The sequence below is a fragment of the Erythrolamprus reginae genome, chromosome Z (assembly GCF_031021105.1).
Source record: "Erythrolamprus reginae isolate rEryReg1 chromosome Z, rEryReg1.hap1, whole genome shotgun sequence".
Classification (NCBI taxonomy): domain Eukaryota; kingdom Metazoa; phylum Chordata; class Lepidosauria; order Squamata; family Dipsadidae; genus Erythrolamprus; species Erythrolamprus reginae.
The window spans coordinates 142,860,483-142,879,328 of record NC_091963.1 but is presented as its reverse complement, the minus strand read 5'-3'; the positions used below and the strand labels follow the sequence as shown (position 1 = coordinate 142,879,328).

At 45.7% G+C, this 18,846-nt stretch overlaps 1 protein-coding gene across 2 annotated transcripts in view; it reads right to left on the bottom strand.

Moving 5' to 3' along the window:
- The window catches only part of PLOD3 (procollagen-lysine,2-oxoglutarate 5-dioxygenase 3), a 179,230-nt gene that overhangs the window by 45,454 nt on the left and 114,930 nt on the right, over window positions 1-18,846 (bottom strand). Inside the window, exon 1 of one of the 2 annotated variants that reach the window (XM_070728047.1) lies at window positions 17,001-17,158. The exons of the other annotated variant lie outside the window; for it this stretch is intronic. Coding sequence (XP_070584148.1) covers window positions 17,001-17,106 — 106 coding nt within the window. The 5' untranslated portion in view covers window positions 17,107-17,158. Of the gene's footprint in view, window positions 1-17,000; window positions 17,159-18,846 lie in introns of those variants that run through there. 2 annotated transcript variants of the gene reach the window in all.

Here is an 18,846-nt window from a genome sequence, read left to right as displayed (position 1 = left end):
CTGCCGTCAGGCATGGGGGAATTGAGGCATTCCCCCTCCCTCCCCGGGGCCTATATAATTTATGCATGGTGTGCCTGTGTGTATGTCTGGTTTAATAATGGTTTTTTAAATGTTTTTTAAATTTATTAGATTTGTTATGAATTGTCTTATTGTATGCTGTGAGCCTCCCCGAGTGTACGGAGAGGGGTGGCATACAAATCTAATTAATAATAATAATAATAATAATAATAATAATAATAATAATGATAATAATCTTCTGCTGCCTTTTTTTATCCTGGAAGGCCCAAGCCATTGGTGCTCCTTGGCTAAGCTCTGGATGTCTCCCTTGGCCGCAAGGTTTAAAATGGCATTACAAGAGGCTTCTGGCTAGAAATTTTGGCTTTGTATTTTCTTTCTTTCTTGTCTCTGAGAATGCCAGGCCGCAGAGGGCTTCTGGGCCTTCGGTAACTCTTCCGTGAATCTGGAATGCAACTTTGGGGAACATCCAAGGCTGCTGCTTTGGCACACAACTGCTATTACTGTTGGCACACAACTTTATTACAGCCGAAGGGTAAAAAGACAGACGGGCTTTGTGGAGGGCAGATGCTAAGCAGGCAGGAATAGCTAATGCTCTAGATGAAAGGCTTGAGATCCAGATGGATCTTGACAGACTTGAACACTGGGCCCTATCTAACAAAATGAAACTCAACGTAGAGAAAAATCACTTACGCAAGAAAAACCAAAAGTGCATATACAGGCTGTGTGAAACCAGGTTTAATAGCAGCAACAGTGAGAGGGATCTTGGAGTCAACCAGTGGACAACCAGTTAAATATGAGCCAGCAGTATACGGGGGCAGCCAAAAAAGTGAATGCTATCTATCTATCTATCTATCTATCTATCTATCTATCTATCTATCTATCTATCTATCTATCTATCTATCCACAGTAACTGAATGTAAACATGCCTGGGATAAACATATATCCATTGTAAGATGAAATACAGGAAATAGTATAAGGGCAGACTAGATGGACCATGAGGTCTTTTTCTGCCGTCAGTCTTCTATCTTTCTATGTTTCTACCGTATGTTTCTATGTTTCTATGTTTCTTTCTTTCTATCTATCTATCTATCTATCTATCTATCTATCTATCTATCTATCTATCTATCTATCTATCTATCGCATAGCTAGAGGTATAACAAGCAGGAAGAGGGAGATTGTGATCCCGCTATATAGAGTGCTGGTGAGACCACATTTGGAATACTGTGTTCAGTTCTGGAGACCTCACCTACAAAAAGATATTGACAAAATTGAACGGGTCCAAAGAGGGGCTACAAGAATGGTGGAAGGTCTTAAGCATAAAACGTATCAGGAAAGACTTCATGAACTCAATCTGTATAGTCTGGAGGACAGAAGGAAAAGGGGGGACATGATCAAAACATTTAAATATGTTAAAGGGTTAAATAAGGTCCAGGAGGGAAGTGTTTTTAATAGGAAAGTGAACACAAGAACAAGGGGACACAATCTGAAGTTAGTTGGGGGAAAGATCAAAAGCAACATGAGACAATATTATTTTACTGAAAGAGTAGTAGATCCTTGGAACAAACTTCCAGCAGACGTGGTTGATAAATCCACAGTAACTGAATTTAAACATGCCTGGGATAAACATCCATCCATCCTAAGATAAAATACAGAAAATAGTATAAGGGCAAACTAGATGGATCATGAGGTCTTTTTCTGCTGTCAGACTTCTATGTTTCTAGATCACAGGTCCACAATCTTTTAGACCTCAGGGACCACTAAATTCATAATTTTTAATCCTGCAGACCAGTAATATGATCTGCCTAATGATGGGCTGGGTGTGCATAGTTAGGTGGTCATGTGACTGAGTTGGCAAAACAGCTGGTTCAGATCAAATAGGATCTGAGGAGAAGGAGGCTCAGCAGAAGCATCTCACTGAGGACTACAAGCAGAGGAAAGACCTGCGGGAGTGCAAGGCCAGGTACTGGTGCCTGGAGATGAGGCTGAACAATGCAGAAGAGTTGAAGGCCGCTATTGAAGCATCATGGTCTTCCATAACACCTCAGCAGTGCCACAGGCTGATAGCTTCCATGCCACGCTGCATTGAAGAAATGATTGCTGCAAAAGGGACCCAAAGCAAGTACAGTGATACCTTGTCTTACAAACTTAATTGGTTCTGGGACAAGATTCTTAAGGTGAAAAGTTTGTAAGACGAAACAATGTTTCCCAAAGGAATCAATGGAAAAGCGATTAATGTGTGCAAGCCCAAAATTCACCCTTCTTGCCAGCCGAAGCGCCCGTTTTTGCGCTGCTGGGATTCCCCTGAGGCTCCCCTCCATGGGAAACCCCACCTCCGGACTTCTGTGTTTTTGTGATGCTGCAGGGGAATCCCAGCAGGGGAATCCCAGCATCGCAGAAACGAGCGCTTCGCTGGCAACCGAAGTCCAGAGGTGGGGTTTCCCAGTGAAGGGAGCATCAGTGAAATCGGAGCATCGCAAAAACACCAAAGTCCTCGAAACCCCACCTCCGGACCTCTGTGTTTTTGCGATTCTGCGATTTCACTGAGGCTCCCCTTGCTGGGAAACACCACCTCCAGACTTCCGTTGCCAGCGAAGCGCCTGTTTTTGCGCTGCTGGGATTCTCCTGCAGCATCACAAAAACATGGAATTTGGGAGGTGGGGTTTCCCATGGAAAGGGGCCTCAGGGGAATCCCAGCAGCGCAAAAACGGGTGCTTCGCTGGCAACGGAAGTCCGGAGGCGGGGCATCCCGGCGGTGGGTTTGTAAGGTGAAAATAGTTTGTAAGAAGAGGCAAAAAAAATCTTAAACCCCGGGTTTGTATCTCGAAAAGTTTGTATGATGAGGCGTTTGTAAGACGAGGTATCATTGTACAGATGCATGCTTAAACTTTTCAGATCCGGTATTGTTCTATGTACAATCCTTGTTTTATTGATCACATGTAATATTCTCATTTTCTGAGATGGGGGATTTTGGGTTTTCATGAGCTGTACCCCATAATCATCACAATTACGACAAATCACACTTTGAACTATCTTGCCTTGCATGTAATGAGTCTCTCATATATTACGCTTCACCTTTGGAGTTGCATAACTGAAATGAAATTTTGCATGATAGTCTCATTTTTCGAGTTTCACCTGTATTTGCTAAGTGAGGTTTGCCCTAGTTTACGACCTTTCTCGCCACAGTTGTTAAGCGAATCCCATGGCAACTGTTCAGTTACTAACACTGTTGTTAGGTGAATCTAGATTCCTCATTGACTTTGTTTTTGTGACGGTTGCAAAAAATGGCAACATGTCCCCAGGATACTGCAACTGTCATAAATATGAATCAATGGCCAAACATCTGTATTTTGATCAGATGACCACAGGGATACTGCAATGGACGTAAGTGTGAAATATAAGTCATGTTTTTCAGTGCTTTTGTAACTTCACACGGTTGCTAACTGAACAACTATAAATCAAAGTCTACATGTATTTTAGTATGGAACTAACAAACAGAAATATTTTTTACAAAGAACCAACTTCACCAGCCTTGGAAAACATGCATCTAAGCATGCACAAAGTGCCTTTTCTCCACCACGGGAAGTGTAATCCCAAACAACTCATTTCTGTTGATGTAAAGATTTGCAAAGCCTAGAATAGTGAGGGTGAACTTTTGGCACAGGTGCCACAGGTGGCATGCGGAGCCATATCTGCTGGCATGCGAGCTGTTGCCTTAGCTCAGCTCCAACATGCAGTTATGTGGCAATCAGCTGATTTGTGGCTGGCACGGAGGCTCTGGGAGGGCATTTTTGGCTTCCAGAGAGCCTCCAGGAGGATGGGAAAGAATGTTTTTACGCTCCAGGGAAGCCTTTGGAGCCTGGGATGATTTAAACACGAGCCTGCTGGGCCCACCAGAAGTTGGGAAACAGGCCGTTTCTGACCTCTAGGGGGCCTCCGGGGTGTATGAGAAGTTGTTTTTGCCCTGCCTGGTGCATGCGCGATAGCACACACACATGCTCTTTCAGCACCTGAGGAAAAGGTTCGCCATCACTGGCCAATAGGCAGGAAGCTGCTCCTCATCTCCTAAAGCAGGGGTATGAAACTCGATTTCATTGAGGGCCGCATCAGGGTTGTGTTTGACCTCGGAAGGCTGGGGGAGGCATGGGGTGTGACGTCCTGTGGCCATGGCTGGGGACATGGTCGAGTAGTAGGTTTCAACTACCTTCGTTACCAGTTTGGAACTGGGAACGCCCTCACATGGGGCTTCTGTGCATGAGCAGATTGTCCGTGGTGAAATCTGGATGGGTGGGTGGAGCCCCTCAATGCTGCCACTACCAGTTCACCTGAACTGGGGCAAACTGGTAGCAACTGACCACTGGCACGGCCATGGTGAGTGTGACATGGAAGTTTTGTGTCAGCAGCACATGTTGTGCTTCTGAGACCCACCTCATCTCACTCCGAAGTGGCGCAGTGGATAGAGTGCAGTACTGCAGGCCACTAAAGCTGACTGCTAGATCTGCAGGTCAGCGGTTCAAATCTCATCACCGGCTCAAGGTTGACTCAGCCTTCCATCCTTCCGAGGTGGGTAAAATGAGGACCCGGATTGTGGGGGCAATAGGCCGGATCTGTTAAAAAGTGCTATTGCTAACATGCTGCTATTTCCTTTGTTAAAAGGGCATAACAATATTATTATTATTATTATTATTATTATTATTATTATTATTATTATTATCAATACAACACAGCAAATGAGATCACTATGCTGGATTTCGTATTTCATCACCAGTCGGGCGCTTCCCAAGCCCCTAGGACTGTGTGATGTAGTGGCAAATTATGTTTGCCAATCCCAGTAAAGCGGCTTTTTGCAATTGACAGATGGACATTTTGTCAATTCTAATGGTTTTCAAATGTCCGCTGAGATCCTTTGGCACTGCACCCAGCGTGCCATTTACCACTGGGACCACTTTCACTGGCTTATGCCAGAGACGTTGCAGCTTGATTTTTAGATCTTCGTATTTCACTAATTTCTCTAGCTACTTCTCCTCAATTCTGCTGTCCCCTGGGATGATTCATACTTTCTTTTTCTCCACAATACTTCTTTTTCTCCACATACTTTCTTTTTCTCCATGATGTCGATGATTCATACTTCCTTTTTCTCCACAATCAGGATGTCTGGTGTATTATGCTTCAGAATTCGGTCAGTCTGAAGTCGGAAGTCCCACAGTAGTTTTGCTTGCTCATTTTCGACCACTTTTTCGGGCTTATGATCCCACCAGTTCTTTGCCACTGGTAAATGGTAGTTCCGGCACAAGTTCCAGTGGATGATTATGATGATGATGATTATTATTATTATTATTATTAATTATTATTATTATTATCATCATCATCATCATCACCACCATCATTTTTGAATGAAGGAAATGATGGTGGTGATGATGATAATAATAATTAATAATAATAATAATAATAATAATAATAATCTTCATCATCCACTGGAACTTCCTCCCTTCCTCTTTCCTTCCTTCTTCATTATCATTCTTCCTTTCCTCTTTTTCTCCCTTGCTCTTTTCCTATTTTTCTTTTCTTTGTCTTCGTTCCCTTTCTCCTTTTCTGCCCCTTCTTGCATGCTCAAATGCAAGAAACATTTCTCCTTTTGTTTTCAGTTTGTTTTGATAGCTCTTTGCCGGTGAAAATGGAGCTGGGAGGGTGGGGCAAGGACTGAGCTCCATTTTCGTAGTAAAGGCAGCACGGGCCAGATCCGGGCCCTGGGCCTTGAGTGTGACAGCCCTGTAATAGAGCATTGTGAGTATCCCAAACCGGTCTGAATTTTTAAGCCTATCAGTTCTGAACTTTTCCCTGGAATCACCACTGTCTCCTTCACGGAGGAATCTCTAGGGATTTCCTGGAAACCGTCAAGAGGTTCTCTGCCACTGAGAATTATTTAAAAACTTCCCAAAGTCTACAACTCTGCAATCGCTGTGCAGCTCAAGTACTGACCAATCGCACTCTGGATAGCCCTTCAAGGTCAGCTAAGGTCAACTTGGTGCTTCCACAGAACTGGACAACCTCGCTTTAAACTGTCCTCCAACAACACATCACCTAAATGGTATTTGTTTCAAGCTGGAACGTGGCCTACGTGGTGATGGAAATAGCTGTTTTTTTTCTCCAGAGTCGGACAGCTGTCTGATTCAGACAGTGAACTCCCTCTTGCAAATATAAGAAGCCTTCACAAAAAGGAAGTTGCCAATCCTTTAGCCTATTGAGTAATGTCAGTAAAAATAATTATACACCGGGGGGGGGGGGGGGGGGCAAAAAGAGAAGACATTCAGCGAGTTGGAACGCTAAGCAGAGAACTGTCCATTTCTAAGGCTGCTTTGGCCAGCCCGGCATGCAATTCGCATGATTCCCCAGTGAGGATTGCTTTCAAATGTTGAGAACAGTTCAAGGGAGCACAAAGACAGACAGGAGTAGAAACAGATGGGCGCAAATCTGAAGCGTGTTACTTTCCATTAGTGTTCACTAATCAAAACCATCCAGTATTGTTCCCTTCACTTCTGTCAGGAAGAAAAAAAACCTGTTGGATTTAAGAGCAATTGCTGAGAGAAATTATTTTAAAAGGGCAATCTAGTTGTGGTTTTGTGTCCTGTATGATCTAGGACTGGAATGACAATCTCAAGGTCCGTGGGCTGAATCAGGCCTACAGAGTGTTCTGCCGGGCTCTATGGTATGAGTCTCCCGAAAATTCAAGGGTACAAATTTCAGACACACACACACACACTTGAAAGTTCAAAAACAATGTTCTTTATCGCAAAATTCAAAAGAAACAAAGCACCATTTTTGGATTGCAAAGAGCACTCATCCCAAAACAACCGGGTAGTCTGTACAATCCCTTTAATCAGTCCTTAAGTACTTAGCTAGCAGCTGTGAAGGAACATCACAGCCCTCCTTCTTCCACGAAGTGAAACACACACACTTTGCTCTGCTTTGGTTTCAAAGTCGTGAAAAATCAACAAAGTAAGTCCGGAAACAGCAAGGCACGGTCCTGAAGAACAATGATTAGATAATCTTCCACAACGGCCAAGCCAGCAGCTGCTGTTTATATCAGCAGCTCTAATTACTGGAGCCCCACCCAAACACAGGTGGCCTCTCTTATCTCCTGTAATATTTCTTCAATTGGTCTCTTCGATAATTCTGCGCATGCGTGGGTCTAACACTTCCTCATCCGAATCGACCAAAGATAATGGAGATTGGCTTCCTGGGCTGTGTGCCAAGCCCCCCTCTTCCAAGTCTCCCCCACCTTCTTCTTCGTCCGAGGAAACTGCACTACCTGACCCTGTCGGCAATAAAACAGGCCTTTGATATGTTGATGTTTCCCCTGATCCACCTCCACATTCCTTGGGGCAGGAGCTGGGCCAGAGCCAACCACAACACCGAGCAGCCCTAGAAACAGCGAAGGCCAGGCCCACAGAGACTCTGCTAGTGAAAACAACGCTCGGGAGGGCTGTCCATGGTCCCCTCAGTTCCGTTTTTGTTGAGAGAATGCTGCAGGAGGACTTTACAGCTGAAATCTGAACCAGTGGGGCACGCACACCCGCCCCTTGAGCTGTTTTCTCTGGCTAAGAGCCAACCAAATAAACTACTAGAAAAAATGGATCCCCCCATCCCCCCATATATAAACGACACACAAGTCCTCGATGTACGACCATAATTAAGCCAAACATTTTTGCCACTAAGTGAGACAGTTGTTAAAGTGAATTTTGTTCTATTGAACAACCTTTCTCGCCATGGTTGTTAAGTGAATTGCTGCCGCTGTTAGTAGCAGGATTGTTAAGTGAATATGGCTTTCCCATTGACGATACTAATCGGGATCTAAAAAGCCCTCCTTTCATCTCAAAAGTAAGCGGCGGTTGCAATAAAAGGCAGGGTTCAATGTAATTATAATTTCCTAAGTAGCATAAGCAAATCTGGAAGACATTATAAAACAAGCCCCAGACAAAATATTTCCCTCAGAATAAGCCAAAACCTTCTGCTTTCTACCTTCGTTCTTTCAGGACCTCCGAGCTCAATTTCTCAATCTTTGCAATATTAAGATGTGTGGACTTCAACTCCCAATTTCCCAAAGCTGGTTGGGAAATTCTGGCAGTTGAAGGCCAAACGTTAAAAATTGGTCAAGATTTGAGAACTAATGTTTCAGTTCAGAAGTGTCAAACTCAATTTCATTGAGGATCACTTCAGGGTTATGTTTGACTACTTGGCGGGGGGGGGGGGCTGAGTGAGCATGGCCAGAGTGGGCCTAGACAGTCCCACCTCACACTTATTGGGTGCCTATAGTGGCCTGAGCCCTCTGCCAATGAAAACGGAGCTTAGGAAGGCCACGTGTGACCCTCCTGAGCTGTTTTCATTGGCTGAGGGTTGAAGCAGATCTAAGGACCCCGCAAGCTGGATCCAGCTCACAGGCCTTGAGTTTGACACTGTTCTAGTTATTTATTTATTTGATCTGTAGGCTGCCCTTCTCCTGAGACTCAGAGCGGCTTACAGCATAAATTACATATTTAACTCCTAAATCAGAAATAATCTAAAAAACCCAAATCTCATAAAAAACTTAAAAACCATTTCCTCAGCCAAACACATGCCACACAACAATCTGTCATACCAATCATCTAATCAATGGCAGGGGCTGGAGTAAGATGACCAGTTCAACAGCCCTAGGCCTGTTGGCACAAATGTGTTTTCAAGTTCTTCCGAAAGGCGGGAGAGTAGGAACCATACTGGGGGGGGGGGGAGTTGATTACACAGGGCAGGGGCAACTGCAGAGAAGGCCCTTCCCCTAGGGCCCGCCAGCCGGCATTGTTTAGCTGACTGGACCTTGAGAACTGTGGGCCCTAATTGGTCACTAGGAAGTCAATGTTAGTCAATATTAGAATGCAACATTCATGGTTTTTGTTTTGTTTTTTTAAAGATCCATCAAAGCCATGAAATACTCTATTTTCTGGCTATGAGACGCACTGGAGTATAAGACACACTTAGATTTTGAAGGGGTAAACCAAAACAAAAATTTGTTTGCCTTCCCCAGCTCTCAGGAGAATTCTGCAGGCCTCCCAAACCCTGTGCCCACCTCCATTTTGGCAAAAAAAATGCCCCATTTGTAGCTCATTTTTGTCCTCCCAGCCTCCAGGATCACTCTACAGGTTTCCTAAACCTTCTGCATGCCCTGTTTTTGCAAAGAAAAAAAAAGGGGGGGGCTCGTTTTTCATCTCCCAAACCTCCTACATGTCGTGTTTTTGCTCCCCCCCCAACTCCTAGGAGCACTTGACAGGCCTTTCAAACTCTCTACACTCCCATTTTTTGGTGAAAAACAGACCCTTTTTTTGCAAAATGTGAAGCGTGGGGTGGAGTTTCAGGAGGCCAAAACAGCTGCATTCAGTGTGTAAGATGCACCAATGTTTCCACCCTCTTTTAAGGGGAGGGGGTGCGTCTTATACCCTGAAAAATACGGTACTTTAAAGAGTTCTAGAAATTTTTATTTATGAAATTCTGTAAATTTTGTCTTTCTTTGCTGACACTTTTATCAAGTTTAGTTTCAAGATATCAAGAATTGTGTTCCATTGTTCATGTAGTATTCTGAGGGCCAATTTGCCCCCACAAGACCAAATTTTAACTGAAGAAATCCTTGACTTACAACAGTTTCGCTAGTGACTGTTCAAAGTTACAAAGTTACACTGAAAAAAGTGACTTGTGACCATTTCCCCCAGTTACGACCTTTACAACATCCCAATGGTCATCTGATCAAAATTCAGACGCTTGGCAACTGGTTCACATATATGACTGTTACAGGGCACGCGATCCCCTTTTGCGACCCTCTGACAAGCAAAGCGAAAGTCAGATTCACTTAACAACCAAGTAATATTCTGAGTTTCCAGAAACATCAGCTCAAACTTAATTCCAATTAAACCGTAAAGTCTACCTTAAGTCTTCTAAAGAAGAGATTCGGATTGGATTTCTGCTCTAACTGAGCAACCACAATAATGTTCCAATTCAGTGTCAAAACTCTCCCCCCTCCCACAACAGCTGTACCATTTTAACGCAAACACTCTTCTCAAGTTACTAACTGGTTTGACTTGTTGCTTTCTCCATTTCCCTTCTCAAAAGCGCCTTCATATCTCTTTGATGGTTGCTAATTTTGCCGTACATTTAGAAACCCATCTTCCTGCTCAGCATTGATAATTTTGCAAAATTCCTTTTATCTTTACACTCAGGTGGGATTTCCATGATCTGGTCATGAAAGAAATTCATTGATGACTTAGAGATAATGACAGCTAGAAAGTGGGTCCTCCACAGTCAGCAGCAGTATACCTCTAAATCTCATTTCTACTTTAAGGCAAGAAAAACTAAAATGCATAGATGCAGCACAGGTGGCATCATGCTCAATAATTATAACTGTGAGAGGGATCTTGGAGTCCTAGTGGACAACCAATTAAATATGAGCCAGCAATGTGCAAAAGCTTCCCAAAAAAGCCAACACAGTTCTAGGCTGCATAAACAGAAGGATAGAATCAAGATCAAATGAAGTGTTAATACCATTTTATAAGGCCTTGATAAGACCACACTTGGAATACAGTGTTCCCTCGATTTTCGTGGGTTCGAACTTTGCAAATAGCCTATACCACGGTTTTTCAAAAAATATTAATTGAAAAATACTTCACGGATTTTTTCCTATACTATGGTTTTTCCCGCCCGATGACATCATACATCATTGCCAAATTAATAATTTTTGCAAATAACAAAAAAAATAATTACTGTTAATAAATAATTATGTTTATAAATATCAGGATCACTAAGTGTCATATTCAATGGTGAGTACCAGTAACAAGGGTGAGTAAATGGTTGTTAAGGGAATGGGAAATGGTAATTTAGGGGTTTAAAGTGTTAAGGGAAGGTTTGTGATACTGTCCATAGCCAAAAATGGTGTATTTACTTCCGCATCTCTACTTCGCGGAAATTCAACTTTCGCGGACGGTCTCGGAACACATCCCCCGCGGAAATTGAGGGAACACTGTACTGCATCCAATTTCGGTTGGCACAATATAAAAAAGATGTTGGGACTCTAGGAAGAGTGCAGATAAGATAAACAAAGATGATTAGAGAACTGGAGGCTAAAACATATGAAGAATGGTTGCAGGAACCTGGGCAAGGCTAGTTTAATGAAAAAAAGACTAGGGAAGACATGATAGCAGTGTTCCAATATCTCAGGGGTTCCCACAAAGAAGGAATCAACCTATTCTACAAAGCACCTGAGGGTAGAAAAAGAAGCAATGGGTGGAAACTAATCAAGTAGAGAAGTAACCTAGAACTAAGGAGAAATTTCCTGACAGTTAGAACAATTAATTAGTGAAACAGCTACCCTCCAGAAAATCCAACGGGTCTATCAGAAGTTTGGAAACAATCTTCAGTTTGGACTGTTGGTGCCGGGTTTCTTGCAATCTACACATTTTGGAGGCTTTCTTGAAACCTGGGGAAAGCAAAAACGACCGCCCTCCACCCTCCAGAAAGCCAAAAATCAGCTGCAATCCATTTTTCGCTATGCACGGGCTGCAGAGGCTTCAGTGCGCCTCGTGGGTAGGTGTGGGGGGGGAGAGCACAGGGGGGACAGTGCGTGTATGAGCAGGGGGAGGGCATGGTATTATGGGTACACACAACCCTTTTGGCAAAAAAAAAGAAGTTGCCATTAGTGGTATAGGGTTTTCTGCCTAAGCAGGAGGTTGGGCTAGAAGACCTCAAAGGTCCCTTCCAGCTCTGTCATTCTATTCCAATGAAAGCGAACCTTTTGTTCCTCAGGTACTGAAAGAGCATGGGTGCATGCTATCGCGCATGCCTGAGTGCCCACACCCATAATTCAATGCCTGGGGAGAGTGAAAACTGCTTTCTCTGCCCTCCGGAGGTTCTCTGGAAGCCAGAAACGGCCTGTTTCCCAACTTCTGGTGGGCCCAGTAGGCTTGTGTTTCACCCTCCCCAGACTCCAAAGGCTTCCCTGGAGCTGGGGGAGAGTAAAAACGCCCCCCCTCCCAGGCTCTCTGGAAGCCAAAAATGCCTTCCCAGAGCCTCTGTGCGAGACATAAATCAGCTGGTCGGCACATACATGCATGTTAGAGCAGAGCTAGAGCAACGGCTCGTGTGCCATAGGTTCGCCATCACTGTTCTATTCTATTTATTCTATTCATTTGATTCCTTCAGAACCTATTGAAGGTTTTTCAGATAGTCCCATTAGATGTTTGCCATCATAGAAACATAGAAACATAGAAACATAGAAGACTGACGGCAGAAAAAGACCCCATGGTCCATCTAGTCTGCCCTTTTACTATTTCCTGTATTTTATCTTACAATGGATATATGTTTATCCCAGGCATGTTTAAATCATCTTCCTTTTACTTCTGCTGCTACCAAAAAAGCCAGATGCTTCAGCAAACACCACAAATGAATCTGCCTTCTTAAAGGTAGTCCTCAACCAGGGGTAGGCAAAGTTGGCTCTTCTATGATTTGTGGACTTCAACTCCCAGAATTCCAAAGCCAATCATGCTAGCTCAGGAGTTCTGGGAGTTGAAGTCCACATGTCATAGAAGAGCCAACTTTGCCTACCCCTGCCCTCGACTTGCAACCACAACTGACCCGCAAAATTTCTATTGTTAAGTGAGACGTCCATGAAGTGAGTTTTGCCCCATTTTATGACCTCTCTTGCCCCCCGTCGTTAAGTGAATCGCTGCCATTGATAAGTTAGCCACAAGGCCACAAAGTCAACCTGGCTTTCCCCATTGACTTTGATGGTCAGAAGATCTCAAATGACCACAGGGGACACAGCATTGGTTATCAATAGGAACCGGTTGCCAGACCTCTGAATTTTGATCATGATGTTGCAAAGGTCATAACTTGGGGGGGGGGGACAGAATGGTGGTAAGACACTTTTTTCAGCACCGTTGAAGGCCCCCAATCTTAAGCTGGCCAAATTGTCCAGCCTTGTCAAAAGAGGCAATGAGCTTTCTAGAACAGGGGCATCTAACTGGATTTCTTCGAGGGCCAAATGAGCATTGTAGTTCCCTTCAGTGGGCCAGTTGTGGGGTGGGAGGGATGGGGGGATGAAACAGACCCCTCCTTCAGCATCCTGTCAGCCAAAATTCTAACCCAACCTTCCCTCCCCCACCCTGTTTTGGCCGGCAGTGTTGTTGTTGCTGTTGCTGTTGCTGTTGTTGTTGTTATTATTATTATTATTATTATTATTATTATTATTATTATTATTATTATTAATTAGATTTGTATGCCGCCCCTCTCCGAGGACTTGGAGCAGCTCACAACAAGAATAAATACAATAAAATACAAATCCAACATAAACTATATTAAAAACCCCATTACAGTGATCCCTCGATTATCGCGAGGGTTCCGTTCCAAGACCCCTCGCGATAATCGATTTTTCGCGATGTAGGGTTGCGGAAGTAAAAACACCATCTGCGCATGCGCGCCCTTTTTTCCGTGGCCGCGCATGCGCAGATGGTGGAGTTTGCGTGGGCGGCGGGGAAACCCCGATCTTCATCTGCTCGCTGCTGCTGCGGCCGCCCAGCAGCTGATCTGCTCAGCGGCAGCAGCGAGGAGCCGAATCGGGCTTTCCCCTTTGCGTGGGCGGCAGGGAAACCCCGATCTTCGTCTGCTCGCTGCTGCTGCGGCCGCCCAGCAGCTGATCTGCTCGGCGGCAGCAGCGAGGAGCCGAATCGGGCTTTCCCCTTTGCGTGGGCGGCAGGGAAACCCCGATCTTCGTCTGCTCGCTGCTGCTGCGGCCGCCCAGCAGCTGATCTGCTCGGCGGCAGCAGCGAGGAGCCGAATCGGGCTTTCCCCTTTGCGTGGGCGGCGGGGAAACCCCGATCTTCGTCTGCTCGCTGCTGCTGCGGCCGCCCAGCAGCTGATCTGCTCGGCGGCAGCAGCAGCGAGCAGAAGATCGGGGTTTCCCCGCCGCCCACGCAAAGGGGAAACCCCGGCTCCTCGCTGATGCCCCCGCCCGCCCGCCCGCCAGCAAGAGGGGGAGAGATAGAGAAAGAGAGAGAAGGAAAGAAAGAGATGAGAGAGGGAGGAAGAGAGTGTGAGAGAGAAAGAAGCAAGATAGAGAAAGAGAGAGAGAAAGAAAGATGAGAAAGGAAGGAAGAGAGTGACGTCATCGGGTGGGAAAAATCGCGATATAGCGTTTCGCGAAGATCGAGATCGCGAAAATCGAGGGATCACTGTATTATGAAAACTAACAATTCTAAAAACAATAATACCAATCTCATATGTTGAGTCAGAAAGGTAAGGGGAGAAATTAATCCCCCCATGCTTGGCGGTATAGATTTCAACATTTTACGGAAAGCAAGGAGGGTGGAGGCAATTCGAATCTCGGGGGGGGGGGAGTTGATTCCAGAGGGCTGGGGCCGCCACAGAGAAGGCTCTTCCCTAGGTTCCGCCAGATGACATTGTTTAGTCGACGGGACCTGGAGAAGGCCGACTCTGTGGGACCTAATTGGTGTTGCCAGAAGCCATCCAGCAGTGGTGGGCTGTTGCAGGTTTGCATCGGTTCAACTAATTTTTCCCCCCCGTTCACCAAAACAGCAGCGAGGACCAGCTGGCCAAGGTCCCCAAACCGGTTCTCTGGTTGCCGCTCCTTGAAAACGGCTGGCAAAGAACCCTCTGCGCATGGACAAAGGCTTCTGCGCATGTGTAGAGGGTCATTTCCCCAACCTGAGGCAGAAGGTTATTAATTAATTAATTAATTATTGGATTTGTATGCCGCCCCTCTCCGGAGACTCGGGGCGGCTAACAGCGACAATAAAACAGTGTACAATAGTAATTTGGTATTAGAAATGATTAAAAATCCATTAATATAAAAACCAAACATACATACATACATACCATGCATAGAATTGTAAAGGCCTAGGGGGAAAGAGTATCTCAATTCCCCCATGCCTAGCGGCAGAGGTGGGTTTTAAGTAGCTTACGAAAGGTAAGGAGGGTGGGGGCAATTCTAATTTCTGGGGGGAGTTGGTTCCAGAGGGCCGGGGCTGCCACAGAGAAGACTCTTCCCCTGGGTTCCGCCAGGTGACATTGTTTAGTTGACGGGACCCGAAGAAGACCCACTCTGTGGGACCTAACTGGTCGCTGGGATTTGTGCAGCAGAAGGCGGTCCCTGAGATAATCTGGTCCGGTGCCATGGCATGAAGGGCTTTATAGGTCATAACCAACACTTTGAATTGTGACCGGAAACTGATTGGCAACCAATGCAGACTGCGGAGTGTTGATGTAACATGGGCATATTTGGGAAAGCCCATGATTGCTCTCGCAGCTGCATTCTACACGATCTGAAGTTTCCAAACACTCTTCAAAGGTAGTCCCATGTAGAGAGCGTTACAGTAGTCAAGCCTCGAGGTGATGATTATTTCCTTGAGGCTCACCTCCGACATGATGTGAACTGGTAGGGAAGGTAAGTGGAACCCACTTCTGCTGTCCAGACCAAAATAGGGTACAGGGAGAAGGACTCAAAAGGCAAACGGGCCCTTTGCTATTCCCAGGCTGGCCCTACAGGCCAGATTTAACCACCCATCAGGCCGCATTCAGCCACAGGTCTCGAGTTTGACACTAATGTTCCAGAGTGACTCAATTCACGTGTAGGCTCCAGACAGAGGCAATTTGTTGCCCTTCCAGACACATTGGCCCCTTAATTCCCAGAATCCCCACCCCCCTCCCCAGCCACAACGTTAGGGAAGATTCTGGGAATGAGAAACCTACAGGTTGTCCTCGACTTACAACAGCCCGTGACCATTTCACATTAGGACGACACCGTAAAAAGTTGACTTATGATTGATTTTCACACTTACGACCATTGTGTCCCCATAATCATGCGATCAAAATGCAGACCCTCGACACCTGATTTGCAGTTATGACGTCATTGTCATTATTATTAATTAGATTTCTATGCCGCCTTTCTGGAGGCGACTCAGGGCGGCATGCATTATAAATGTAACATTATATAAGAAATCTAAATTACAATAAAAAGATCATATTACTAAAATATCTATTTTTAAAAAACCAATATTCATATGCATTCATCCAATTCAATCATAAAAAGTATCCGCTGGAGCCAATCCCATCACTCATGGCCCCCATGCCTGCCGGCAGAGGTAGGTCTTCAGGGCTTTACGAAAGACCAGGAGGGGGAGGGGGTTGTACATATCTCTGGAGTGAGTTCGTTCCAGAGGGCCGGGGCCACCACAGAGAAGGCTCTTCCCCTAGGCCCCGCCAGCTGACATTGTCTGGACCTGGAGAAGGCTGACTCTGTGAGACCTAACTGGCCATGATTTTCCTCTTTTCAAACCATCTGACAAGCAAAGTCAGGGTGGTGGTGGATTCACTTAACAACCGTGTTGCTAAGTGAATACCTGCAGCTAAACAAGCGTGGCAAAATTCCCTTAATCCATTATCCCTTAATCACCTCAATTTGGAGCTCAAATGGAAGGCTACATTATCTATTTAGAAAGCTCCGGGATCCGCGATCTCTCTCTCTCCCCCCCCCATTCTAAGGATCGGTGGTCATTTGACCTCCTTTCCTGTCCTGCCCCGATCTCTGTTTTCGCTTTTCAAAAGTTCCAAGAAAAGAGAGATAAGGTGACTCCCGATAGGAACGCGGAGTCAGACCGATCCTGGGCTTGGCGTTCTCTCCTCGATCCGCTGCGCCAGGGTGGGGAGCATCCTGGAAGCGAAAACCGAGTTTGTGCAACCCGGGAAACGAAAGCGGCGGCCGATTTAAGACCCGATTTCCTACCGGTCTTCAGCGATTCAGGGAGCCAGTGCACGCAACCCCTTCTCCTTCCCCTTTTTCTCCCTTAGCAGTGCCTCCTGCTCCCCCACCCCATCGGGTCCCTTCTGCCTCCCCCCACCCACCCACCCGCGCTCCCTCTAGCCTCATCCCTGCCCGATCCGCTGCTGCGCCTTCCTACCGGGATCCACGCTTTCCCGCTTGCCTTCGCCGCCCGCAGAGGCGCCTATTGCCAAGGCGGCCAGCGCCAGGGCAGCGCGCAAGGTCGGGAACGCTCGCAGCTCCATGAGCGCAGAGCCGAAACGAGAGCACCGAGCGCAGGGAAGCGACTGGAGATGGGGAAGGCGGGCCGCTCGGGTTTGGTTCGCTCTCGCGAGCGGCGGAGCTTGGAGAGGATCTCAAGCTCCTCCCGATCGGAAGCCAATCGCAGGGATGGGAGGGAGGGTGAATCATCCTCTAAAAGGGGGAAAGGCTCAGCCCTGCGTGGACTAGGGGGGGGTATCCTATCCTCCTTCCTTCAAATACGTGCAAAACCTCCACTCTACCTCCCGCCTAAAAAGAACAAAGGGAAACAAACGATCCAAAGCTAAGGAAATCGAAGGAAAAGCGACGTTCCAAAAAGGAAAATTCCCCCCACCCCCGTGCGCTCATTCCATTCTTGATTTTGCGCCTGGTTTTTTTTTCCCCAATGGGAATTCGACCCCTGGGCATCGCAACCAATCGCAAGCCGCGAGAGGGTTTGGCCAATGGAAACAGGTTGAAAACTTTCCCCCTCCCCTCAGCAAGCCAATGAAGAGTCTGGAAAGTTCAGGAGAGCCGAAGAAAGGGGGCGGGAGGGGAGATGAAAAGAAAAAGGGAAAGGAGTTGGAAAATATTCGTGTATGGGGGATTTGGTCGTGGGGACAGCGTTACGGGACATTTCCACGCATGGCAGCTCCGGCTGGGGGAGATGTTTAGACCCAGTCCTGAACTCGGTTACTAATATCCTTTAATGCCAATGCATTAAAGCTGATTCATATCCTTTAATGCCAATGCTAAAGCTGAATGCTAAAAATTCAGCGGAAATGTAGAGTTGAGCTTTTAACCTGGGGGGAGGGGGGACGGACAAAATGAAAGAGGTCAAGCTGGTTATTTGGGCACGTGTGAACACATAATCACGCACACACGGGTGCAATCTTGCCAGTTGCGTAGAGCAAAAATGAAAAGATTGAGGATTTAAATAAGAGAGTATTACTAAACTCTTCCCTTCTCAGCTGGCAAATATTAGGAATATATGAGGCTATCATTCCCGGATAGCTTCTTTGAACGGGAACCGCCATCAACCTCTTAGGGTGACCTGTCCATGGTCGAAACCCCATCCCACCCACCCCCCGATTTCGGAGATGAGATAAGGGCTTGCAGGAAATTATTTGGTGATAGGCTTGCTTTGTTTGCAAAACAATTGGTTATTTGTTTTACTGTAATCAGCTGATGAGTTGGTAAATACATTAACGGTAATTCCAGGAAATTTGATTTGGGGGTGGGGGGGGTGTGTGGAGGCAAAATTTAAAGAAATGTAATTAAAAAATGAAACCACTGGTACTGTAGTCCGAACAGGATAGGATGGAAGGGAAAGGAAAGAAAAGGAATATATACAATGGATTACTGAATGGAATGGAATAGAATAGTATAGAATATGGAATAGAATAGAATAGAATAGAAAATGGTATTGAATAGAATAGAAATGGGAATGGAAATAGAATAGAATACAGAAAATGTTCAGGCAGGGAATCCTATACTGTTTCAGACAAATGATTGTCCAGTCTCCTCTTAAAAACCTCCAATGTTTGGAGCACCCATAACCTATTGAGGCAAGTTGTTCCACTGATTAATTCTTCTTCCAGGAAATGTGTCCTTAGTGCTAGGTTGTTTCTCTCCTTGATTAATTTCCATCCATTAGGTGCAGAATGCACAATAATGATTACAGTAATCACCATCATAATATGATGATATATAGTAATACAGTGGTACCTCAAGATACGAACCCC